Source organism: Pristiophorus japonicus, chromosome 8, assembly GCF_044704955.1.
Source record: "Pristiophorus japonicus isolate sPriJap1 chromosome 8, sPriJap1.hap1, whole genome shotgun sequence".
In the NCBI taxonomy this organism is placed as follows: Eukaryota; Metazoa; Chordata; class Chondrichthyes; family Pristiophoridae; genus Pristiophorus; species Pristiophorus japonicus.
This window is the reverse complement of record NC_091984.1, coordinates 45,296,554-45,323,670: the sequence shown is the minus strand read 5'-3', so window position 1 is coordinate 45,323,670 and position 27,117 is coordinate 45,296,554. Positions and strand designations below refer to the sequence as shown.

General features: G+C 44.7%; 1 protein-coding gene across 1 annotated transcript; it reads right to left on the bottom strand.

Annotated features, from left to right (window-relative positions):
• Positions 1-90: 90 nt before the first annotated feature.
• Positions 91-27,117, bottom strand: pcsk9 (proprotein convertase subtilisin/kexin type 9). The gene is made up of 12 exons (XM_070886742.1): positions 26,809-27,117; positions 22,966-23,157; positions 21,078-21,201; positions 17,978-18,111; positions 16,797-16,938; positions 15,125-15,321; positions 13,013-13,193; positions 11,526-11,693; positions 10,490-10,638; positions 9,263-9,440; positions 6,193-6,356; positions 91-3,014 (listed from the first exon to the last, which is right to left on the bottom strand). Exons 1-12 carry the CDS (start codon positions 26,992-26,994, stop codon positions 2,811-2,813), a joined length of 2,019 nt encoding a protein of 672 aa, XP_070742843.1. The 5' UTR covers positions 26,995-27,117; the 3' UTR covers positions 91-2,810.

Genomic DNA, 27,117 nt, shown 5'->3' with positions numbered 1-27,117 from the left:
GCTTTTTTGAAGTGCTGATGGTGGAAAAGGTGCAGTTTATCTTGTCATTCTAAGCAAATCTGTGCAGGAGGCAAAAGAAAAACTACCAAAGAATTTTAGCTTTTTATTAAAAAGTGTCAAGCATACAAAAATCAATACAAAATGTAGAATGTACCCATGCATTCTCAAAAAATATTTACAAATGTTAGGAGTGATAGTCTGGTGGAATTTTGAAATATTCTGGTGATCTATTGATCTACACAGTGACTTTATTATCGGATTTCATTGATGAACACTGGTTAGTAATGGAGGCTACAAGGTTGTAGTTAAGTTGAGCACTTTGAAGACCAATAAAACACAACTCAATCTTCCAGCATCCAATAAAATATGAATTATAGAATCAATAATCATCTAGAATTATAGGGAGCCTACCCTGCTAGGGAATGAATTTATCTGCAAATACAACCATTGCTCATGAAGAAACTCGAGAGTCTTGCAGTCACTAGTGTGTTAGCTTAGGTGATGTATTTTTTCTCCTCTCTTTCTCTACTTATTCTACCTCTCTTGAAGGCAATGACTCAGGCTGGGGTACAGTTCTGAGGTGCTGACAACCCTTCAGTATCTCCTCTAAGTTGCTATTTTTCCTGCATCAGCCCAGACAGTGAACATCAGCAGATGATTTAGCTACGGGATAGTCGGGTTGAGCCCAAAATGGCCACATAGGTGCACTTCCAACAAAAACTCTAACTGAATCCTTTTCCTCCTTTGTCCAGCGAGGCTGGGACTAATTGTAATGTCCACATCCCCAACCATTACCAAGACTGGCTAACTGAACAAACATGAAACCTCTTGTTCCATAAACTCCAGCCCCATTAAGGGCAGTGCTGTCATTATTTAAAATCTGTACATGTAAGGGCTGTGAATCTCCATGAGTTTTTTAAGCTTAGTTGCGCTAGCAAGGGAAGATATGTGGCACTGGCGTTCCCCCAGCCTCTTGTACACTTCCTAGAGCCTGGTTACTGAGCATTAAAGGCCTACGGGTATGTTGGTCTCATTCGCAAATGCTATGGTGGTGGATGCCTTAGAGTAGAAGTGGACAAAATCTACAGGTACACCTCTTTCCAAATCATGTCACAGGTGGTTAGTTTGCTCCTCAGGTAGTGGACAGAGTGAGATTCACATTTGAGGAGGGGACCAAATCCTTGAAAATGTATAAAATGACAAGTTTAAAAGCAAAAATATCAAATGTACAAAATAAGCAATGGAATTAGAGTTTTCCCTCTCTCCACAAAAACAGATTTTTCTGGTGTACTAGTATAGTTCTTTACCTAGCAGCAAATACCAGTTTAATAATTGTGAAGAAACTATGTTGAAATGCTGTGTTTTCCCTTCACCCACACAAACAAAATGTTGTGAAATGTTCTTATTACTGTGCTTTCTTTAAATTTCACTGGGAGCCATGCATATGCTTACTCCATGATAAATAGGTTAATGTACAAACATATTGCACCGCCCATCTCTACTGTGGGTCTTAACTGTCCAGATTCAGAGCTAACAGTTCATTCAAAACAGATTGCTGCAGCCAGCAGTACAAGAAAAACTGCCAGTTTTGATTTAAGTTTTAATGGAAACTGAAAATGTTGATCTTTGTGTCAACCACATATCCGCTCCATCACCAAGACTGCTTACTTCCACCTCGTAACATTGCCTGACTCCAACCCTGCCTCAGCTCACCTTCTGCTGGAACCCTCATCCATGCATTTGTTACCTCTAGATTTGACTACTTCAATAGTCTTGTGGCCTACTTCACACCTTCCACCCTATATAAACTTGTGCTCATCCAGAACCTTGCTGCCCATATCTTACCATTCACCCATCATCCCTGTGCTTGCTGACCTGCACTGGCTCCCGGTCCGGCAATGCCTCAATTTTAAGATCCTCATCCTTGTTTTCTTCCATACCTCTGTAACCTCCTCCAGCCCGACAAGCCTTCGATCTGTGCCACTCCTATTCTGGTATCTTGCACATCCCCGATTTGATTCGCTTCACTATTGGTGGCCGTGTTTTCAGCTGCCTTGGCCCTAAGCTCTGGAATTCCCTCCCGAAACCTCGCCGCCTCCTTTAAGATGCTCCTTAAAACCTACCTCCTTTTCCCAAGCTTTTCGTAATCTGTCCTGATATCTCCTTATGTGGCTCGGTGTTTAAAGGTTTTATTGATAATGTCTTGTTGAGCACTTTGGGACCTTTCACTATGCTAAAGGTGCTATATAAATGCAAGTTGTTGATATAAAACTTGCATTAAACAATATACAAACCATCAAATGATTTTAAATGAAGTTACCTGTGAATTTAAGGCCCACAGTAGTATAGTATGTCAGTACACCAATATGCTTGTCATGGAGTGGCAGGATGCCACACAGTGAATTTCCATCATCTCAACTATGTCCTGTAGTCGTTTGCCACTAATTGAGAAGGTTTTCCTTAGTGAAAAATGATTGCAACCAATGTGATCAGTGTTGTGCTCACTGACTTTCACTGATTGCATTACTGTTGGCATTTTTTTCTTAAAACAATTTACAGGCTGTAGTCCTTTAACATTACTTGGGCTTTGTATAGGGTGGATGGAATTAAGCAGTATCCTACTTCTAATTGCTATCCAGTGACTGCTGTAAAGTATATGAATGTTTAATAAAGGATAGGATCAAGCATAGCTACTTGAGCAAGGTAATAGAGAGCTGCTCTTTCCCATAGAACCATACCTCAGAACGAGCCTCTGCCTGTAGGAAAGGAGGAAAGAAAATGGGAGGAGGGGACAGCCCAATGGATGTATTTTATTTGTAACTAAGGTTGGGATCATTCTTCAATTCTCCTCTTCTCTTGCGGCAACAAATGGCAATGGCTGCAGCACCTTTCCCCTTTCCTGAACAGATTACCATACAGGTGTTGTCCACAGCGTATGCTCCATGAGTGTGAGAACCATGGGAATATGCACTGCACCCAGTCAGTGTCCAGCCTTCATCACAGGACACAGTCACCTGGAAATTAAAACATAGGTCAGCAAACCAGTCAACTCCATCAATGTGGACAATGGACATAATGCAACCTCCTGGTGGAGGGAATCAATTGCCTTAGTTGCAGAGTCCTATTTCAAGGGGCCCAATGAAAATAATGGGATCATAATAAGCCAAACCTTACTGGGTTGAGGCAAGTGTGTCTCCTGAAAGGGTCAGCACTATTAAAATTACAGCAACCTAGTTTAAACCAAACAAAATTAAATCAAATCAAAAAGTTACCATGTCCTATTTGAAGTTGGGTCAATGGGAACAGTAGGACTGAACTGGGGAGTGACACCATTAAAATTGCAGGAAGCATCCTTTCCTGAATAGTCCCATAGATAGCAAGACAGGAACCCATTTGCAAAAAGCCCTGCTGTTCCAGGTTTTGTCTGCAGTTTCTTCAATACCTCCGGCTCTGCTCGACATCCAGCCTCAGCTCATACAGCTGCATACACCACCAGTGCAGGTTTTGCAATTCAGTTTTTAATTGTGTTTGTTTTGGAAGAGTTAAGTGTCCTTTCAGCTTTCGGCATTGGTTCTAATCCAACCCAGGTTGAGTGGATGGAAGTATCCTTTTGTGATCGTTCGCCAAATCCCATGCAAAATATTTTAGGCATCTTCATGCCAGTTCTCATTTGGTGTGAGCTCATAGCACCAAACCGCATATAATTGGGCACTAAATTGGTACTCTTATTCTAGGCAAGAATGCCTCATTTACAAAATTGGAATATCTGGTGCTCTGCAGAAGTAGATGTATGCTGGTGGACACTCGAGGCAGTACTGGTAAAAGTAATGTTTGATCCAATTCTTCAGCAATGACTAATGATTTCCTACCTCCCAAAAACTGGCTTAGCTTGAGCAGTATCAGTGATACATTAACATCAACCTTCAATTGTGCCACTGCACCCGACTCAATTTGCTTACCGGATAAATTGTAGTGAGATAAATTTCCTCATGGTCAAACCTTTACAGTAGACGAGCATATGGTAGGTACAAACTTCAGACAGAAATTTTATACTTGTTATATTTACAATTTTATTAACAAAGCAATAAAGAATTGATGTCGTTTTTGAAAATAAACTCGACTGGAGGTGCCCTTGGAAATAGTGGATGCATTGACAGTCATTTTCCAACATTCCATGGACTCTGGATCAGTTCCTATGGAGTGAAGGGTAGCCAATGTAACCCCACTTTTTAAAAAAGGAGGAAGAGAGAAAACACGGAATTATAGACCGGTCAGCCTGACATCGGTAGTGGGTAAAATTATGGAATCCATTATTAAGGATGTCATAGCAGCGCATTTGGAAAGAGGTGACATGATAGGTCCAAGTAAGCATGGATTTGTGAAAGGGAAATCATGCTTGACAAATCTTCTGGAATTTTTTGAGGATGTTTCCAGTAGAATGGACAAGGGAGAACCAGTTGATGTGGTATATTTGGACTTTCAGAAGGCTTTCGACAAGGTCCCACACAAGAGATTAATGTGCAAAGTTAAAGCACATGGGATTGGGGGTAGTGTGCTGATGTGGATTGAGAACTGGTTGTCAGACAGGAAGCAAAGAGTAGGAGTAAATGGGTACTTTTCAGAATGGCAGGCAGTGACTAGTGGGGTACCACAAGGTTCTGTGCTGGGGCCCCAGCTGTTTACATTGTACATTAATGATTCAGACGAGGGGATTAAATGTAGTATCTCCAAATTTGTGGATGACACTAAGTTGGGTGGCAGTGTGAGCTGCGAGGAGGATGCTATGAGGCTGCAGAGTGACTTGGATAGGTGAGTGGGCAAATGCATGGCAGAAGAAGTATAATGTGGATAAATGTGAGGTTATCCACTTTGGTGGTAAAAACAGAGAGACAGACTATTATCTGAATGGTGACAGATTAGGAAAAGGGGAGGTGCAATGAGACCTGGGTGTCATGGTACATCAGTCATTGAAGGTTGGCATGCAGGTACAGCAGGCGGTTAAGAAAGCAAATGGCATGTTGGCCTTCATAGCGAGGGGATTTGAGTACAGGGGCAGGGAGGTGTTACTACAGTTGTACAGGGCCTTGGTGAGGCCACACCTGGAGTATTGTGTACAGTTTTGGTCTCCTAACTTGAGGAAGAATATTCTTGCTATTGAGGGAATGCAGTGAAGGTTCACCAGACTGATTCCCGGGGTGGCGGGACTGACCTATCAAGAAAGACTGGATCAACTGGGCTTGTATTCACTGGAGTTCAGAAGAATGAGAGGGGATCTCATAGAAACATTTAAAATTCTGACGGGTTTAGACAGGTTAGATGTAGGAAGAATGTTCCCAATGTTGGGGAAGTCCAGAACCAGGGGTCACAGTCTAAGGATAAGGGTTAAGCCATTTAAGACCGAGATGAGGAGAAACTTCTTCACCCAGAGAGTGGTGAAGCTGTGGAATTCTCTACCACAAAGTTGTTGAAGCCAATTCACTGAATATATTCAAAAAGGAGTTAGATGTAGTCCTTACTACTCGGGGGATCAAGGGGTATGGCAAGAAAGCAGGAATGGGGTACTGAAGTTGCATGTTCAGCCATGAACTCATTGAATGGCGGTGCAGGCTCAAAGGGCCGAATGGCCTACTCCTGCACCTATTTTCTATGTTAGACAATGGCAGGTTAGGATCAGGATACTGGAATGCAGCATGGTCCTTTGCAATTCCCTACAGAAAGGGAATGTTGTAAAATTCAGATTCACAGCAAAACCTCTATTGATTGGAAGAGTAATTGGTAATATTACATTGCTTGTATTGATTCTGAAGGGAAGCACTTAGGCAGATTTAAGGAAAGTACTGGGACATGACAAACATAGAATGTCGTTGCATGATCTCAGAAAATCGAAGATTAAAGTTTGATGCATGTGAATGTGTGGGCTCTTAATTACTTGCCCAATAACTCCCCTTGTTTTTTTTTCCATGAATCCATCTTACCACCAGTGAGGTTTTATTGTTACTCTTCGAGTGCAAACTTTCAAAATCCATGTACAGTTTTCCTTCAGCAAAACTAATGTGAACACGGGTATATTTGGAATCTTCAAGATTTGCCCATTGCCCCTTTGTCATCTCGCATTGAGAATGTGGTCGGCTATTAAATGGCCGTACAAGTTTGACACTTTAAAAAAAAAAAAAATTTAGAATATAATTTCACCTTTTCTGTGAAGCCAGTGGAGCTCTGTTCCTTCACTTCACACTCGAGGCTTGGTGCTTGGCAACAGGTAGCATGTGAGGTAATCTCCGTTTGCCCTGCACACTGCTTGTTTGCACGAGGCATCATTGCATCACTAAACTTTGCAGATGAGTGTGAGCTGCAGCCTGAAAAGAATGGAAGTTTTATTTATTTTCTTCTGAATCATTAGGATTTTCTTAATCCACACTCTCTGTTACAGGAAGTAGGTCAAATGCAATCTGTCTGTAACCACTGTTTTTACTGGCTTGAAGCAGTCTTGTTCAGCAGGGTTGTACATTTTACATCTGTTTTCAGATCTATGAAGCTCTGCAGTGTGTGTATTTCGCAGGGGTGTTCTATATAGATCATGGAGTCCCCACTTATGGGTGCTCCCACTACCTACAACTTTGCAGAGCTTCAGGAACTCTGGGGGGAAAATTGCCATCCGTGTAAAATGTACAGGTCAATAGATAAGCGGTCTCCAAATACGGTTCAAGTATGATCCATGTTGCTGGATGCTGATGTTACATTCTTAATTCTCCTTTACCCTCACCGTGTTTTTCAAATATTATCTTCTATCTTTTTGAGTGTCAGCTGTTTCTCAGAGATTAGCAGTCTTGCCTACGAGTCTTGAGCACAAAAATCTAGGCTGACACTCCAGTGCAGTGCTGCGGGAGCGCTGCACTGTTGGAGGTGCTGTGTTTTGGATGAAACGTTAAACCAAGGCTCCGTCTGTTCTCTCAAGTGGACGTAAAAAATCCCAGGATACTATTTCGAAGAGTTATTTCCGGTGTCCTGACCAATATTTATCCCTCAATCAACATACCAAAAAAACAAATAATCTGGTCATTATCACATTGCTGTTGGTGGGAGCTTGCTTGTGTGCAAATTGGGTGCTGCGTTTCCCACATTACACTCCAAAAGTACTTCATTGGCTGTGAAATGCTTTGTGACAGCCAGTGGTTGTGAAAAGCGCTATATAAATGTAAGTCTTTATATTTTTTCCCCCTCCCACATGTTGGGCCCAAGTTTCAGCCTCAGTTGCTCCTGATTTTTTGGAGCAACTGGTGTAGAACGGAGTATCTTAGAAATTCGAATTCTCGGCATTTAGTTTGCTCCAGTTCTAGTCAGTTAGAACAGAACAGTATTTTTTTTTCAAAAGGGGGCGTGTCCGGCCACTTACGCCTGTTTTCAAAGTTTCGGCAGTGAAAACTTACTCCAAACTAACTTAGAATGGAGTAAGTGAAGATTTTTGTACGCTCGGAAAAACCTTGTCTACACTTTAGAAAATCAGGCGCAGGGAATTGAGGGTGGGGGGCGCGGTTTAAAGGGAAGTTTACAAACATTAAACACTTCAGTTTTACAAATAAAGAGCCATCATCAATAATAAATGATAAAAACATCAACCAAAAAAAAAAAATTAATAAAACATTTTCTACTTACCGGGAGAGGAGAAGGGGGGCGGGCGGGGAGGCTGAACGGGCCGGGCCCAAGACTTCGGGCAGGGCCTGTCCCCAGCACCAGAATTACAGGTAGGCGGCGTCGGGGTCAGGAGCACGGGCCGGGTCGGGGGGAGCGCGGGTCGGGGTCGGGAGCGCGGAGGGAGGTCCGGTCCGGGGGGGTGGTGGGGTTCGGGTAGGCGGGGGAGGGAGGGTCGGTCGGGTCGGTTCATGTCGGGGGCGGTTCCGATCCGGGGGTGGGGGGGGTCGGGAGCGCGGGTCGGGTCCGGGGGTGGGGGGTAGTAGCGGGAGTCGAGTCGGGTCGGGAGGAAGCAGGAGCTGGGTGTGGGAGGCAGCCCCAGTGAGGCCATTCGGCCAGGGCTAGGGGCTGCGTGCTTCGGGCCCCTCCCACACAGTTTTGGACGCCTGGAGCTACTGCACATGTGCGCCCACTGTAGCGCGCCTGTGCAGAGGTCCCGGCACTGTTTTCAGCGCAGGGACCTAGCTCCGCCCCCAACTGCTCGTGCTGCGCTGCGCCTGGCTCAAGAGGACCAGCAGGGAGCCGGAGAATCTGGAAGTTTTTTTTTTTAAGGCGCACTTTGTGGCGCGAAAAACAGGCGTCTAGGTCGGGGCTGCGCCGTTCTAGGCGCGGCCTGAAACTTGGGCCCATTATTCTGTAACTCACTACTAGAAGGCATGCCAGAGTCTACTAACTCTGATTTTCTCAGTCTACGCTGAGAAAGAATTGTGTTCTTTCTCTTCCTATTCCTCCCCTCCCTCACAGATTTCAAAGCTTGTTGCTGGACAATTGCCACTGGGACAATTGCAAGGGCTGGTAAGATCTTCAAAATACCAGTGTGATGTACTACACACAACCTATAGTCAAGTTGCATTTAATACAAGGTTCACCATCATCATAGGCTTTAAAATGGAATATCTGAAGACAAGTTTACAATAAATCATTAAGTTTGACACACTATCTCTTGTCCTCAGTGGAAAATGATAATGTTTTTTTTTTTTAAGAACAGACAATTTTTTCCTAATATATGCTCAAATCTAATTTATCTAACATCAGTCGCATCATTATCTGATCAATTTCCCCATCTTTAAACAGCCCTCCCCTCCCCCCCCCCCCCCCCCAAAAAAAAAATCTTCTGAAGAAAGCAACATCAGACATGGTCTGATGGAGTCCAGGATTCTTGTGGGCTGCAAATGAAGTTGGGCAGTGAGTATTCACAGGTATTCAACCATGGTGACCAAAGTGGAGCCCAATCCTAGGCTGGACATCCACATACCTGCCCTTTCAGCAGGGGTCACTGAATAGGAATTGGAAGCAGGGACCCTGGTAATCAGTTTCTGGGGTCTGAAGAAGCTGAGCTCCCATCACTGCATCTGCTGTAATTGCCTGTGTACGGAATAAGAGTTGAACCTGGAGCCTGCACACCAAATAGTGTAAGTATCCACTCAAACTTGACATCAAGATAAGAACCAGCAAAACTTACTTGATATTTGGAAGCTCATCCAATGCTAAGATTCGAGCTTGGAACTCTCTAGATTTGGGAGCTCTGACATTGTCACTACCAATATTATGATATTTTCAGCATGTCTCTTACCAGTGAGAACATAATCCTTATGTGGACATCCTGCCATTTGTATAGTGTTATCATCAGCCACAGAGCTTGTATTAACAAGACATTCAGCTCTTGGCCAAGTACAGCACCTGGCGATTGCATAAACTCCCTGACTGCCGATGTCATTGTGAGCTACACATTTCTTCACGCTTTGGTTTCCCTAGGATACAAATAATAAAAAGAGAATCAGATAAAAATATAAAGACCAGGGAAATGTAAAGGTGCCATTGCAGGTGCTGAAAAATAGTTATTCTTGTGTTAACAAAAAGAAAGAAAACCGCAGTTTGTGTTCCATCATGCATTTGCCATGACAACAATGATGATAGTAGCACAAGAAGTAATTGTGTTTGAAAACTGCCTCATATGGTGGTGCTGTTCCATTTCAAAGCCTTTTTGCTCAAAATGGGCCGATATAAAAATCCAGCGCAGGCATCAACTGCAGATTATACCCAGCCAAATGTGATTACAAAATAAGACTTTACCCCTAATTTAATTATGTTGCTCCACTCTTGGTCTATTTGTACCATTGTAAGCATTCCTGTCCAGTAAATTCTAGTACTCAGACTAAATACTCCAGTAGCTGTAAGGTTATGTAATACAATATCAATCGAGCCTGAGGCATGAAGAGGAAGTATCAGAACATCCAGGTTCACAGCTGCAGCATTTCTATCCTCATATTTCTTTCCTGATGGATAAAGTGAATGATTTTCAGGCAGTACACAGGCATCATATTGGAGACTGTCTCATTGGGAAGATGGATTTGAGAATTGGGTGTGGGAGCCAGGATGTCCTCCCGATCTTCTGCTTATTAAAATGGAATCATTGGACAATCCAAAGTGCCTCAATGACACCCAATTCTCTGAACCTGCTCCATCCCGAGAGCAATTCACTCCCTTTTAAATAGGGAAGATGTTGCCTTTGTCATTTTTCCAGATACTTTACCATATTTATATACAGATAAATGGACCAGTCCTTATCCAATTTCTCTCCCCATCCTTGCAACAATGCATTTTAATTTCCTCTGCTGTCAGATTTTTTTCACAGACCTGCCCTTCCTAGCAGATCTCTTGGTCTGACTGTAGCACTCTAATCTCTTCTGTCGTCTATTTCCTCATGAGCCTTTACAAATATTGCTCCTTCCCTCTACTGTTTCAATTTAATTGTGGTCTTAATCTATTTGTACCGATATTAACATTGTCCATCTCTTACCTCTATATGTTCACCCCTTCTCTTTCCATTCTTCGAAAAACTTGAACAGCTGAACATTTCCTCATTCTCACTGCAGTGCACTCCAGCTTTGGCTGAGCGTGCGAGCCCTGACTTCTTCGACCACACAGTCCGGCACAACAGCTGGTTCTCTGTGGAAAGATGATGTACAATGATTTGCTTTCACTGGCTTAGAGCGAGAAGTGTTTACAGGAATTGACGATACATGTTATATGCATAGGCCCGGAACTGCCTGGGAAGTTTGGGCCCAAGAATGGCGCTGCGCTTTTTTTTCCCCACGGAAATTTACACGCAAGTAACTAATGCTGGATCTACGCCAAATCATCGCGAATTTCATCAATTGTTTGCGTTGCTCCAGAGTTACATCCATTGTAACCCTAATTATCTGATTAGTATAGTTCCGGCCCCACACTCATCTGGTGCCAGCCCACAGATTACCAAATTCAGTAAATTAATCAGGATTTGAGCTCTGAACCTCTGGATTGCTTGTTCAATTGCTAGAACCTCATTGCAATCATGAGGCTACCACACCTATGTGTCTATTACATTTTAAACGTTTTGCCCACCACACTTTGTGTAAGTTACAAAATGCAACAGGGCAAGACTTTTAATATATTACTGACAGATGTATTTTTCTCTCCATCGCAACACCACAGTCTGAGCTGTCAAAGAAACAATCTGATAAATGTTGAATGAGATTACAAACTGCGACAGAATGATAGCAGGGGTGAGCTTAAAAAATGTGTAATGTTACATGACTGGTTTGTGTTGTATCTGTTCCTGCTTCTCTGCACAGTGCCTGTGTTATATCACCTTTGGCAGAAGCTCAAGCCTAATTGCCAGAATATCTTGTAATAATTGGTTTTTGTTTTTAATTACAAGCTATCTCAAATTCTACACCCGTTGAGACAAAGAAATGATCTTTTTAATTTATTCCAATAGATTTGAATCTATTCCAATTATTCCAATAGAACCTTTGGCAATTTCATGACTGACTCGGTGCGAGCTGCTAACTTACCCGTTAGTACAGAAGTCAATCGGGCAATTCTGTTGGGTGTGATGAGTCGTTGTTCCTCTGGAAACCACACGTCATTGATTGCATTCTTTGTGGAGTAATGAATGAGTCTCAGGCGTAATTCAGATACGGTTACATTGGGGTCAGCATTCATTATCATTGCTGCAATGCCTGTCATGGATAAAGCAAGTCAAAAACCAGTGTTATAACAACAACGAGAGATTAAAATGACCATGTGCCCATTGGCTTAGAATGCACTGCCTGATAGGGTGGTGGATACAGATTCAATAGTAGCCTTCAAAAGAGTATTGGGATAAATATTGGAAGGGAGAAAAGATTGCAGGGAAATGGGGAAAGAGCGGAGAATGAGACTAACTGGTTTGCTCTGCGAAAGAGCCAGTGCCGACACGATCGGCTGAATGGCCTCCTGTGCTCTCTGATTCTATGATAATGGTCTCAGTTGTGTAGATGAACTGGGGTCAAAAGTCGTAGCCTCTGACAAGGACACCCAGGCTTTCATCCAGATGCCAAGCTGTCAATTTCAGTTGGGACTTGTTACTGCTATCAAGATCAGCAGAGGCACAGGCCAAAAGGACGGTGGAATGATTCCCATACACGCATCTTCAGTAAACAAATGAGGAGCTGTATTTCTACCCTATGTAAACTAGAGGTGATCCAAAGCTCGGCTGCCCATGTCCTAACTCATACCAAGTCCCACTCGCCCATCACCCCTGTGCTCGCTGACCTACATTGGCTTCCGGTTAAGCAATGCCTTGATTGCAAAATTCTGATCCTTGTTTTCAAATCCCGCGATGATCTTGCCCCTCCCTATCTCTAATCGCCTCCAGCCCACAACCCCTTCTCTTTCTCCCCCCACCCCCTCCGGGATGCCTGCGCTCCTCTAATTCTGGTCTCTTGAGCAGCCCTGATAATTACTCAACCATTGGTGGTTGTGACTTCTGTTGCCTTGGCCCCAAGCTCTGGAATTCCCTGCCTAAACCTTTCCGCCTCTCTATCCTCCTTCAAAACGCTCCTTAAAACAGACCTCCTTGACCAAGCTTTTGGTCACCTGCGTTAATTTCTCCTTATGCGTATCAGTGTCAATTTTTAAAATTTCATAATACTCCTGTGAAGCACCTTGGAATGTTTCACTACATTAAAGGCACTATATAAATACAAGTTGTTGTTGTATTAACAATTTAAGAATCTGTTACACTCAAGAAGGAACACTATTCAAGAAACACAGTTTAGAGGAGATGGTGAATGATGAGGAGGGATGAAACTCTCCACACTATTTATTTAATAACAGAAAGCTTCAGTAGCTCTACCTCTCCACAATAACCCAGCTAAAATTGGCAACTTGCTTGGATCCTGGGCACTGAGCCAATCCCACGTCCCGAAATGCTGTGCCAATCACTACCAGCCTTTTGTGCCCTTGCACAGCCCCCAACCTGCCAGTGTTATTAAATCTCAGTATTACCACTCTGTACCTGCCACATGTGCTGCAGCCTGTGAAGTCCCACTCTTCGAGGTGAAGCATGTGATACAATCGCTGGACGCACCGATGATGTCATCACCAGGAGCAAAAAGGTCAACACAACGACCAAAATTAGTTCCCGTGGTTCCGGTGCTTGGCTGGTCGTTATAATTGGTGGAGCCCACAGTGATAACCTAAAGGTTTAGTGTGGAATGTGAAGTGAAAACAAGCTGATTGTCAGATTTTTTTTTTGATTTTTTTTTTGATTTTTTAAAAAAAATTTTTGTTGCCAATCTTTCCAATTCTTTGTCAAATCACAAACGCCAGAGGTCACCTTGCACACACACATCAAGGATCACTCTGCGCCAATGCTCTTAGCCAAAAGGCCTAGAGCCACTGCACCGTTCCTGGAAGTACTGCAATACCAGGTTCGTGCCATGGAGGTGGATGGGTCAGGCCCCCCACACACCGCCGTGGAGGTGGATGGGTCAAGCCACCCCACCCACCTCCTATTTCCAAAAAAGCAAGCATATACCTTCCTGATCCAGGGAGAACCACCTTGGGGTTATGGTGGTTACTCCCCTGTCAGGTCAGTTACGCATGATCTTAGCCAAAAGGCCTCCACCCACCTCCAGATACTTTAAAATTATATTTTATCCCATATTTTGTTTTGTTGTTTTCTCCCCTTTTAGGTTTGCCCTGGTGTGACACATACACCCCTTACCTGCAAAGACCAAATAGTCACATCAAATCCTACCAAATTCAAATCAGTCTGAACTGATCTAATTTGAATTGTATTAAGGTCAGACCCTGTTCTGAGCCTCACCCATGTTGTCTCTTGGGTTTGCCCCACTTCAGGCTACGAGGGCAGGCAGGGAATCTGCTCCCAGGCCTTCACTTCTGTCACTCCAACCAGCCATCAGGAGCAGCAGGCCTGGCGTTACTCAACTATCGGCTTGAGTATTTCCAAGGCACACATTAGAGGGCCGAAATTACCCCTCTCCTTAAGGCCTGTTACCACCGCAAATCAGCGGGCTAAGATCATGCGTAACTGACCTGACCAGCCACCATGACCTCCGGGTGGTTTCTCCCTGGTCAGGAAGGTATATGCTTGCTTTTTTGGAAACAGCAAGGTGTGTGGGGTGGCTTGACCCATCCACCTCCATGGCACGAACCTGGTATTGCAGTACTTCCAGGAACGGTGCAGTGGCTCTAGGCCTTTTGGCTAAGAGTGATCCTTGGCATGTGCAAGGTGACCTCTGGCGTTTGTGATTTGACAAAGAATTGGAACGATTGGCTACGAATTTATAAAAAAAAATCAGCGGGCACACTGCGGAGTGGAGTGGCTGCCGGCTTTTCATGGAATGGCCACTGCAAGCCCAATTTCCCTTCCGAGGTTTCCTGGCAGGGCCCCGATCCCCCACTCCCTACCGCTCCGTTGCTGCCGATCCGTTGCAAGCGTGTCGTCACCGTGCGCACCGCTGATCCTACCCCCCCCCCTCTGTGAAAATCTTCGGCCTGCCCGGTGGTCCAGTGAGACTGCGGCCTTCTGCAATGATGGTGCGGCTTCCCTTAAAGGGGAGGATGCACTGCCGCTGCTGCCATGTTTATTTTTGTCAGCCGACTGCTACTTCAGCCCGACAATTATGCCCCCAGGTTCAGATGGGCCGCCAACAGGCAGCCTGGCACCCTCACTGGCCCGGCCAAAACCCTCCCTGGTGGCCCAGTGGGCCGAAGTTTAAAAATCGTGTAGGCTCTTCCCTTTAAGTGAAGGGGAGAGCCATGGTGACGCAGCACCGTGATGACATGATCGTGGCGGTCACTCCGTACCGCCCCCAACTTCCGCCCCTCAGGTGTTGCAACTGCCTCGTTTCTGCCCCGCAAATGTTGTCACCCCCCCCCCCATTAAGAGCGACTTCCGGAACCAAAAAAAACACAACAAAGAGCCGAATGTTGCTCAAGAGGCAACCTAACTGCAGCTGCGGTAAAAACCATCGAAACGGAGTGGGAGCGCCCCGTGTCGGCCAGGGAACAATTTCTACCCCTCGATCTCCAACCCCTATATCACCGAACCACCCTACAGCATTAACAATGCTGCTTTAGCCTATCGGAACGGCAAACATACCTCTGGTTCTGAAGCAGGTGAATACAAGCAGGCATCATCCTTGTAATTGCCAGCAGCTGCAATTAATGCTACGCCTGTCCGTGTCAAGAGTCTGCAAGCTGCGTTCAAGGTCTGACTAAATCCCCCAACAAAGGGCAACAGCACAATCATGGGTCGGTAGGGCTGGACAATCAGAGTATTCCTGATGAATTCCAAACCTGAAGAACAGAGGATGAGATACAGCGTCTATAACATTCTGCTCTGCCTCTATATCTGCCCCAAAACCTCCCCTGTTTCGGCCTCGGCCAAGGCCTAAAAAAAGATTTGCCATTTGCTGTTTGTCTTTGGGGCGCTTCGTCACCTTTGAGGTCCCACGCCACCTCTTCAGGGAAGAATCCAGACGACTATTTTAATGAACATAAATGTGCCACTACCCCTTTCAGGTTGACATAGTTGTTGCTAAATGCTGGAAAATGAGGTTCCAAACCAGGCACACAAAAAATATTTTGGGATACTGTACTTGATGATCTAAAGATTTTAGATGAAATAATTTCTTAAACAAAAGGAGGCCAGGTGACCAAGCACAGGAGAGGCTGGAGATGTGCAACTGTAAAAAATGACCAACGATATTACAAAACAAAAGTGGTCACATTTTCAGCGTTGAGCCTCTGGCAGGTTATTTTCTACATTTGATCATATAATTTAGTTAATTACAAAAAAGACATGTCATGGAGTGCAAATGTTATGCATGCTGCAACACATGTGTAATGTTCATTGTCCATTTTTTTAAATCTCAAAGCTATTCACTCAAAAACGTGCTCTCATAGTATAATCAATATCTATATTTTTTCATACAACATATGTACTCCCAATCCTAAAACTCTATGCATCATAGTGAAAATACTTTCACAAAATGCCTCCAAATTATGAAAGTACATGACAGCATGCGTCCCCTGTAAACATTACAATGGAGTTGTGAAACATTATGGTCCGTATTCAATTAAGTTACAAAAAATACATCTAGCCAATGGTCAACAAAAAAAAATGAAAAAAAGTGAAAAATTATAATTTTAATACAGGTACAACGTCCGAAATCCGAAATCCTCGGAACTGAGTCCGTGCCAGCTTTTGGATTTTTCTGTATTTTAGATGAGAAAATCAATAGTCTGAAATCCAGAAACTTCGAGACCGAATCCGTGCTGGATTTCGGACCTCGACACGGACCGAATTTCGAGTTTTGCCAGATTTCGGACCTCGCCGCCCGCTGATCCTCCGCTCCTTGCTGAAATGTCCAGTTTTCGGAGTCCCGGATTCGGGACATTGCACCTGTAGCTCAGGTTATTTTGAAAACTCTATTTTTACTTGTATCTTCATCTCTTGATTTTCTAACCCCTCAGTTCCCCAAACTCAATATTAGTCCCACTCAGGCTCCAATTATTGATGCCCCATTTGTTGTTTTATATTTTTCCACCTTTTACTTAATTTCCCCCAAGCCAAGCTTAACATGCAAACTACTCCTAGATCGGTGCAACTGCCATACTGTAAACGGTACAATAAGAGATGTGCGAGAATGACCCTGAACTGGCTCACTCTGTTTCCCTGCCTGCTCATAGAGAAGTGCCCACCTCCCCTTAGCACCGCCCCAGCATAGCTAGCAATTCAACTTTGTTTCAATATAAAAGATGTTACTCACCAGCCAGAGCTCCACTTACAGTCCCCCTGCCCTGACAGTTGAGAATTCTCACAGTGCGGACATTTGCTCCTTTTGCCACCCCAGAGTCACGCCCACTCACTATTCCTGCAGTGTGCGTTCCATGGCTATCACATTTATTAGCCTGGAGGGGCAAAAAAGCCAAACAATTTGCGTATTAGAAAAGATCAGCAGCAAGAACTGCATGGCAAACTTTGTTACAGCTCTGCTCTTGCAACTGTGGGTTGCAATTAACTTCCAGCCCAGAGCAAATGAAGGTTTTCTCCATTTGTTGTTTTCCGCTCGCTGTGTCAGGAAATACTGCCACACTTATCATGCAAGAAAATAATTTTTCTGGGTAGGTCTCCACCCACATACATAAATATGCCCAGTACATGCCCTCAATGGTGCTTTTCAGCTTTCAGTGACATCAGTCGTGCTGGCTCTGGCAGTGCGTCTGTGAAATAGGGTTTTGAAGGTGGTCATACCTCTCCCATACCATGGATTGCTTTTTCTCTGAACACCAAACTACCCAATAGCCCAGTTAGCCAAAGAACTCAAGAACCTAACCTGTCAACGAGATAAATAGAAGAGGTATTCAGTAACAATGACATAATTGAACACCTCCAAGTTCCCCTCCAAGTCACACACCATCCTGACTTTGAAATATATCGCTGTTCTTTCATTGTCGTGGAGTCAAAATCCTGAAACTCCCTCCCTAACAGCACTGTGGGAGTACCTTCACCACAAGGACTGCAGCAGTTTCAAGAAGGTGGCTCCACCATCTTCTCAAGGGCAATTAGGGTAGACAATAAATGCTGGCCTTGCCAGCAATACTCATATCCAAAGATTTTTTTTTAAGCTAGAAAAATAAAAGCATATTTTGAAGGCCTGCCTTGTAAGTATAGGTACAATAGTGAATATTTTATTGTAGTCTTCTTGTGCACATCAATGAACGCTGACTGCCTCTTCTAATGTCAATCTTTCAATATGCTAGTGACCTTTGGAGCAAATCTCATTAAGGAATCAATTATTAAAGCAAACTGATGATCCAAATGTAAGTTCCCTTATTTCTCCACCCCAAATCCCCACCCTGATTAATTCAGATAAATCAGTAATACACTGGGTTCATCTAACGGGTGAAAATTTTCAAGCTATTTCTATCTCAATGACAGTTGAATTACCTGGCGGTAGAATCGAGTGCCATCTTCCTCTGGGACACTCTCAAACTCTGTAACTAGGACCTTCCCTTCAATCTCTCGATGGTTGCTCTGCACACTAGTGTCAAGTAAGTAAACTTCCACCAAATCACCATTATCTAGCAAAAACATAATAAGAACAACAAAATAGTTGTGTCTTTAATATTCCAATCAATTACAACTTACTGGGTGGAGGAGTGCAACAAAATAATGCTTTTCTATCTATAATTGAAATGAGTTTAGAGGTCCACATATTGGCACTCATCATTATAGGCAGTCCCTCGGAGTCGAGGATGACTTTCTTCCATGCTAGAAATGATTTCTCAGGTGACTGAAGAGTCCAATGTGGGACCTACAGTCTCTGTCACAGGTGGGGCAGACAGTGGTTGAAGGAACGGCTGGGTGGGGAGCCTGGGTTGCCGTGCGCTTCTTCCGCTGTCGACGCTTGGCTTCAGCTTGCTCTCGGCGAAGAGACTCGAGGTGTTGTTCAGTGTCTTCCCGGATGCTTTTCCTCCACTTTGGGCGGTGTTGGGCCAGGGATTCCCAGGTGTTGGTGGGGATGTTTCATTTTTTCCAAGGAGGCTTTGAGGGTGTTCTTGAAGTGTTTCCTCTGCCCACCTGGGGCTCTCTTGCCGTGTCGGAGCTCCGAGTAGAGTGCTTGTTTTGGGAGTCTTATATCAGGCATGCGGGTGATGTGGCCCGTCCAGCGGAGCTGATCGAGCATGGTCAATGTTTCGATGCTGGGGATATTGGCCTGAGCGAGGACACTGACGCTGGTGTGCCTATCCTGCCAATGGATTTGCAGGATCTTGCGGAGGCACTGTTGATGGTACTTCTCCAGTGTTTGGAGGTGCCTGCTGTACATAATCCATGTCTCTGAGCCATATAGAAGGGCGGGTATCACCACTGCTCTGTAGACCATGAGCTTGGTACTGGGTTTGAGGTCCTGGTCCTCAAACACTCTCTTTCTCAGGTGACACTGGCACACTGTAGGCGATGTTGGACCTCGTTGTCGATGTCTGCCCTTGTTGACAGTAAACTCCCCAGGTATGTCCAATTTTGATAACCGGGGGGGGTGGTAGTGCTGTGTGGCGGGAGCAGCTTGGTAGAGGACATTTGTCTTACAGATGTTTAGTGTAAGGCCCATACTCTCGTATGCCTCGGTGAAGGTGTTGACAATGGCTTGGAGTTCGGCCTCAGAGGCAGGTGTCATCTGTGTACCGTAGTTCAATGATGGAGTATGGGACAACCTTGGATCTGCCCTGGAAGTGGCGGAGGTTGAACAGATTCCCGTTTGTCCTGTAAATTAGCTCCACTCCAGCGGGGAGCTTGCTGAGGGTGAGATGGAGCATTGCAGCAAGGAAGATTGAGAAGAGCATTGCTGCGATGACACAGCCTTGCTTGACCCTGGTCCGATTGTGGATTGGGTCTGTGATGGATCCATTGGTCAGGATCACGGCTTGCATGTCATCGTGGAGCAGGCGGAGAATAATAACAAACTTTTGAGAGCAGCCGAATCTGAGGAGGATGCTCCATAATCCCTCGGGTTGAAAGTTTCGAAGGCTTTTGTGAGATTGAAGAAGGCCAAGTACAGGGGTTGTTGCTGTTCCCTGAATTTCTCTTGTATCTGCCATGCGGTGAAGATCATGTCCATTGTGCCCCTTATTGGGCGGAATCCGCATTGCGACTCCGGGAGGAATTCTTCAGCCACAGGGAGAAGGCGATTCAGGAGGATTCTTGTGATGACTTTCCCGGTGGTCGACAGCAGGGAGATTCCTTTGTAGTTACCGCAGTTTGACTTGTCACCTTTCTTGAAGATGGTCACGATTACAGTGCCTCTCAGATCTCCTGGCATGATCGCCTCCTTCCAGAGAAGAGAGATGCGGTCATGGATCCGCACCAGGAGTATTTCTCCGTCATGTTTTAGTGCTTCGGCAGGGATTTCATCTGCTCCTGATGCCTTGTTGTTCTTCAGTTGTCAGATGGCCTTTTCAACCTCATGCTGAGATGGTGGCGTGTGGGATGGGGGCACGGTCACTCACGTTAAAGACAAGCGTCTCGGTTGAGGAGATCCTCGAAGTGCTCCTTCCAGTGGGCACTGACTGCCTCTCTGTCCTTGATGAGCACCTCTCTGTTCTTGGCCGGTGTTGGGGTAGGGCCTTGGGTGCTTGGGCCGTAGGTCATCTTGATTGCGCTGAAGAATCCTCGCACGTCGTGGTTGTCAGCTAGCTGTTGGATTTCTTGAGCTTACTCCACCCACCATCTGTTCTTTAGGTCGCGGGTTTTCTGTTGGCCTTCAGACATCTTGTGGAGCTGCTTTCTTGCCCTTGAGTTGTGCTGCTGCTTCCAGTCCAAGAATGCCTTGCGCTTGTGGCATACTAGCTCCTGGATCTCCCGGTCGTTCTCGTCGAACCAGTCTTGGGTGCTTCCTAGTTGAGTGACCGAGCATCTCTTCGCAGGTGCTGTTTATTGAGGCCTTGAGGGTTGACCAGGTGCTGTGGACACTCTGCATCTCTGGGTCACTGGGAGTCGTCAGGTTGTTAGCGAGGCATTCACTGAATAGAGCTTTTTTAGCAGGATCTTTGAGTGCACTGGCGTTGATTTTCCTGCGCCATTGTTTCTGTTGTAGTCACTATTTTAGGGCAATGTTGATGGTGATGACAGAACGAATTAGGCGGTGGTCTGTCCAGCAGTCGTAAGCTCCTGTATTGGCACTACAGTGTCACTCACAGAAGCCAGCTCACAGGGCGGTGTGAGAAATGATAAAGAGATGCAGTGTTACAGTATAGGCTGTTCTGAGACTCGAGTAAGTTCACATTGTGGGAGCAGAGCAGAGGGATCATAACTCTGCATTGTGGGAGCCTTTGATGTTGACAAAGTGAAAAAATATTCCATCAACATCTTAATGAGTACAAACAAAAACACCAAACAATAAAAAATACAAATGAGGAGTCAATATAATCTCATGATATGAAAAAGGGATGAGTTTTTTTTTTAAGAGCACTTTCAGATATCTGTTATTTTTATCCATCTAATTAAGAATGACTGAAAACACTTTGAATGTCAAGGTGTAAAAAGGACTCACTTGGAGGGGTGTAGTTTTCCACTGTCTGCTCTGAAGGAATAATCCGATTTAGATTCCAGGGGATAGTCTGAGCAAACAAGGAGGAGTCCTCTTCGATATATTCAATATGAGGTAATCTCAGAGCCTAAGCAAAAGATTTTACAAAGTACACATCTAGATACATGTTTGTTATACAGAGGTTATTTACACAAAAAAGACTTGCCTTTATATTGTGTCTTTCTCAACCTTAGGACAAAAAGGATAGAACAGGGTACTTTCTAAATGGTGAAAAGCTAAAAACAGTGGAGGTCCAAAGAGACTTGGTAGCCCAGGTACATAGATCATTAGAATGTCATTAACAGGTACAGATAATAATCAAAAAGGCTAAGGGAATGCTGGCCTTTATATCTAGAGGACTAGAATACAAAGGGATAGATGTTATGCTACAGCTATACAAGACCCTGGTTCGACCACACCTGGAGTACTATGAGCAGTTCTGGGCACCACGTCTTAGGAAGGATATATTGGCCTGGGAGAGAATGCAGTGTAGGTTTACCAGAATTATAACTGGACTCCAGAGGTTAAATTACAAGGAGAGATAACACAAACTAAGGCTGTATTCCCTGGAATTTAGAAGGTTAAGGGGTGATATGATTAAAGTTTAAAATATTAAGGGGAACAGATAGGGTAGATAGAGAGACACTATTTCTGCTGGTTGGGGATTCTAGGACTAGGGACAGAGTCGGAAAATTAGAGCCAGACCTTTCAGGAGTGAAATTAGTAAACACTTCTTAGCAGAAAGGGTGGTAGAAGTTTGGAACTCCCTTCCACAAACAGCAATTAATGCTAGATCAATTGTTAATTTTAAATCTGAGATTGATAGATTTTTGTTAACCAGTGGTATTAAGGGATATGGGCCAAAGGCGGTTATATGGAGTTAGGTCGCAGATCAGCCATGATCTCAATGAATGGCAGAACAGGTTTGAGGAGCTAAATGGCCTACTCCTGTTCCTACGTTCCCATCGACCTGTGTAATGCAGAATCTGAACGATAGCACATCGACATGCAACACTCCCTCAGTACTGAACTGGAGTGTCGGCTATGTGGTCAAGCCTCTGGAGTGGGGCTTGAACCCATGACCTTCTGACTCAAAGGCAAGAGTGCTGAGCCACATCTGACACCCAAGTAGCATGAAAGTACAGCAGACCCTCACTTTAGATTAAAAGAATCTTAGCCTCCAGCCTTCAGTGCTAGTTTCCAGGACATTGGACTGGAGCCTTGGCACATGTTATGCACTTCTGGCGGACTGGGGGACAGCAGAGGAAGTGAGAGCTTTGTTTTAATATTCAAGTAATACGGAAGTGATGTAATAATGTCTCCCATGCCTTAACACTGGACCCACACTCTTTCCAGGACCCATGCATAATAACGGGCATCCAAGTAACTTGACTCTGAGATGCATACTGAAGTAAACTTAACGGTTCTAGCAACAATTTTTAGGCTACATCTGCATAATTTTTCTTAACTTGGGTTCTCATGAGTGTTTGTGCCAACTGGTGTTCTCCACTGCACTATTAACGGCCCGAATGGTTTTCTGAATGCGAATGCCCAGACCATAGGTGTTTGGAAGAACAGAAAAGACCAACAAAGAGCTGGCAGGCAGGTCATGCTCCACAAGAGGTGCTCTGTCCCCATCCACCAGATGGACTAGTCCAAGAAATCTGAGCAGTTTTAGTATACCATCTGCAGAGATTAAACATTTAGAACTGACTCACACCACAAAAACAACTTGGTCCCATTGCTCTCTCTCACTTACACACATACATTTAACACACTCTCTCTCGTATTTAACACCCCACCCCCACCCCCTCTGTCTCACATTTTAGCACAAGGCTGCCTCTGACTTTACCATGTCTAGCACATCACTGCTCATTTTGATGACAAAGCCCCGGAAGACCTCATGGAAAACAAGAAGAAGTTCTGTCATATAGCCATGCTTGGCTGCCTTTGTGCGGAGTCTGTGTATGGTGCGTTCTGTCTGCGATTTGAGTGTGTTTTCTTTCAGCACCACTATGTACTGGCCAGGCAACCTCCACGCATCCTGGAAATACAGTAAGAAAGATTTGTAATTTAATCATCTTGAGATATGGGTTTTAACCTTAATTGTAAGTCAGAACATTGATCAACCAGTCAAATTGCGTCATTCATTCACTCAGCGAGTAGCTAGACCTAAACCTGCTGCTCGTTCCAATTCATCTAACTGGCATTTAACAATGTACAGTTAATTGGCTCCTGATTCAAGTTCACCGCAGCAAGGGGGATTTGACTATTAAAGGGTTTGATTGTATTAGTCAGAAGAAACTGTATCATCTTACAGAAATTACTTTCTGATACAATAACTTGCATTTATATAGCGCCTTTAACACAGTAAAACATCCCAAAACACTTCGCAGGAGCATTATCAGACAAAATCTGACACCGAGCCATATAAGGAGAGTTTTTTTCAATTTTTTTTATATATTCATTCACAGGATGACAGTGTTGCTGGCAAGGCATCTAACTATCATTCAGTAATGCCATCCCTAATTGCCCTTAAGAAGATGGCGGTGACAACTGAGTGGCTTTCTAGGCCATTTTAGAGAACTCAGCACTCCTCTAATTCTGGTCTCTTGGACACCCCAATTTTCATTGCCTCACTATTGGCAGTTATGGCTTCAACTGTTTAGACTAAGCTCTGGAATTTCCTCCCTTATCCTCGCCTCCTTAAGTCAACTATGTTGGTGTGGGTCTGGACTCACATAGATCTGGAAACTGGGTGAGGACAGCAGGTTTCCTTCCCTAAAGGACATTAGTAAACCAGTTGGGTTTTGATGACAATTTGATAACTTCATAGTCACCATTACTGATACTAGCTTTTTACTCCAGATTTATTTAACTTAATTCAACTTCACAAACTACCATGGTGAGATGTGAACTTATGTCTCTGCATTATTAGTCCAGATTACTGGATTATTAATCCAGTAAAATAAGCACTATGCTACCGGACCCTGATAATCAAAAGGTGACCAAAAGCGTGGTCAAAGAGGTAGGTTCTAAGAAGCACCTGGAAGGAGGAGAGGTTGAGCACACACAGCTGGGAAGCGATGTCCTCTGGTAGGGAATCCAGAACAAAGGGGTACAATCTTAAAATTCAGGAGTGAAGTCAGGAAGCATTTTTTCCCCCAAAAAACTGTGGATGCTGAGTTAATTGAAATATTCAAGACGGAGATCGCTAGCTTTTTTGCTTCTTTAATTGTCCCATTACCACCCCAATTTGCCTTGCACAATCATCCCTTTGTCAGTTAATCACTGCTGCCCTCCAGCCTATCTCCAGACCACTTCCAAGACCACCCCAACTTTTGTCATCGAATACGCAGTATTCAGTACGCAGACGATGCCTGTGCACACAGAGGCTGAACTCCAGGACATAATCGACGTATTTACTGAGGCGTACGAAAGCATGAACCTTACGCTAAACATCCATAAGATAAAGGTCCTCCACCAGCCTGTCCTCGCCGCACAGCACTGCCCCCCAGTCATCAAGATCCATGGCGTGGCCCTGGACAACGTGGACCACTTCCCATATCTTGGGAGCCTCCTATCAACAAGAGCAGGCATTGACGACGAGATCCAACATTGCCTCCAGTGCACCAGTGCAGCCTTTGGCCGCCTGAGGAAACATTGAAGCACTGATCACACTTGATCAGTTCCACTGGGCAGGCCACATAGTCCACATGCCAGACACGAGACTCCCAAAGCAAGTGCTCTACTCGGAACTCCTTCATGGCAAACGAGCCAAATGGGCAGCGGAAATGTTACAAGGACACCCTCAAAGCCTCCCTGATAAAGTGCAACATCCCCACTGACACCTGGGAGTTCCTGGCCAAAGACCGCCCTAAGTGGAGGAAGTGCATCTGGGAGGGTGCTGAACTCCTCGAGTCCCGTTGCCGAGAGCATGCAGAAATCAAGCGCAGGCAGTGGAAAGAGCATGCGGCAAACCAGTCCCACCCTCCCTTCCCTCAACGACTATCTGTCCCACCTGTGACAGAGACTGTGGTTCTCGTATTGGACTGTTCAGCCACCTAAGAACTCATGTTAAGAGTGGAAGCAAGTCGTCCTCGATTCCGAGGGACTGCCTATGATGATGATGATGATGATGACGTAGTTCATTTCTTCCCCCTCCTTTTTCCCTGGCTCTGTACTTGCTTAAACGCTGTTAATCTCTAACATCTTCCAGTTCTGATGAAAAGTCATCGACCTGAATCATTAACTTTGTTTCTCTCCACATATGTTGCCTGACCTGCTGAGTGTTTCCAGCATTTTCTGTTTCTATTTCACAGATTTTGCTTTTGTCGATAGATGTTTTTGTTAGGCAGGGGCATCAAGGGATATGGATCAAAACGGGTGCATGGAACTGAGGTACAGATCAGCCATGATCTAACTGAATGGCAGAACAGGCTCAAGGGACTGAATGGATTACTCCTGCTCCTATGAATGCAGCTCAGTATCTCTGGTCCAGCATAAAACACAGCACAATATTCAGTACCTCTACTGACATATATTTATTCATTACTGTATGATCTAACATCCCCAGTATTGAAGCACTGTCCACACTCGATCAGCTTCGCTGGGCAGGCCACATAGTTCGCATGCCAGATACGAGACTCCCTAAGCAGATGTTTTATGCGGGGCTCCTTCATGGTAAACGAGCCAAAGGAGGACAGCGGAAACGTTGCAAGGACACCCTCAAAGCCTCCCTGGTAAAGTGCGACATCACCACTGACACCTGGGAGACCCTGGCCGAAGACCGCCCGAGGTGGAGAAAGTACATTCGGGAGGGCATTGAGCTCTTCGAGTCTCAACGCAAAGAGCATGAAGAGCCTAAGCGCAGGCAGCGGAAGGAGCGCGCGGCAAACCAGCCCCACAGACCCCTTGCCTCGACGAATGTCTGTCCCACCTGTAACAGGGTCTGTGGCTCTTGTATCGGACTGTTCAGCCATCAAAGAACTCACTTTGGGAGTGGAAGCAAGTCTTCCTCGATTCCGAGGGACTGCCTATGATGATGATTTTAAATATCTTCTGTCAATCACTTGCTGCAACTCTTTCCTTACCTCTAATGCAGACACATTTTAATTAAAAAAACACGTAATAACCTGCACCAAATTGTCAGGGTGATGATGCAACATTAATCTAAGGAATCATTTCTAGAACCAGGGCTGAATCCAAACCCACTGTAACTCGCCCCTCTATTAATTTACTACAGTGCTGGGCATTACTCTAATCGCATGTGACACTCATTTTTACAAACGAAGTTATGGTACAATAAACCATTTTGCTTTGCAAATTTTAGATGACCTCAGGGTAGTATGCCCTGGATTCCTCACTAAATTCATCTCAAAATAGAGTACTAGCTGTACTTTTCTTCAATATTCAAAATAAGCCAACCATAAAAATTAGATCTAGTTTGTTCCTTTGCAGGGTCACAACCTTTCTTTAACATAGTAAAGTTATACTGTTTCACACACTGAGATTTCGAGACAAAACAGTAGCTAGCAAATCAATTGAATAGTAAAATGCATATTAAAAAATAGTGTTTAATTTTTTTAAAATCAAGCGACTGAAAGGTTCAATGGACATGTCTCACAATGCGAACCGGCTGACTGACAGCAGAATGAGCTCAAAACAAGCAGGATGCTGAAATCCAACTGCTTACTGTGTTGGAGCGGCGGAAGGGTGCGGGCTTGTTCTGGTTTTGGTTCCAAGTCTCAGTCTCCTCCTCAAAGGCGAAAACATCGATCTCCTCTTCCTCTTCAAACTCCGATGCGACGGAGAAAGATAGAAAGCACAAGAGAACCAGTAACTTGGCCCAGAGAGTGTGGCCGCCCATAGTGCAGGGCATGTCTTAAAGGGGTCGGCTCGGTGAGGGAGAGGAGTCCCGGATCACTTCCTTTTGCTGCGGCTTTGTTGGTGGTGTTGGGGGTTCCTCTGGTGAACGGAGCAAACATGCTCAGTAAGTGGCTTC

Coding starts and splice junctions, on each gene's coding strand:
- pcsk9 (XM_070886742.1), bottom strand. CDS start 26,994: ATGCCCTGCACTATGGGCGGCCACACTCTCTGGGCCAAGTTACTGGTT. Junction 21,202..22,965: donor GCAGTGATGTGCTAGACATG/GTAAAGTCAGAG, acceptor TCTTTTGCTTAG/GCTCTGAGATTACCTCATAT. Junction 6,357..9,262: donor TAAGGATTATGTTCTCACTG/GTAAGAGACATG, acceptor CATTCTTTTCAG/GCTGCAGCTCACACTCATCT.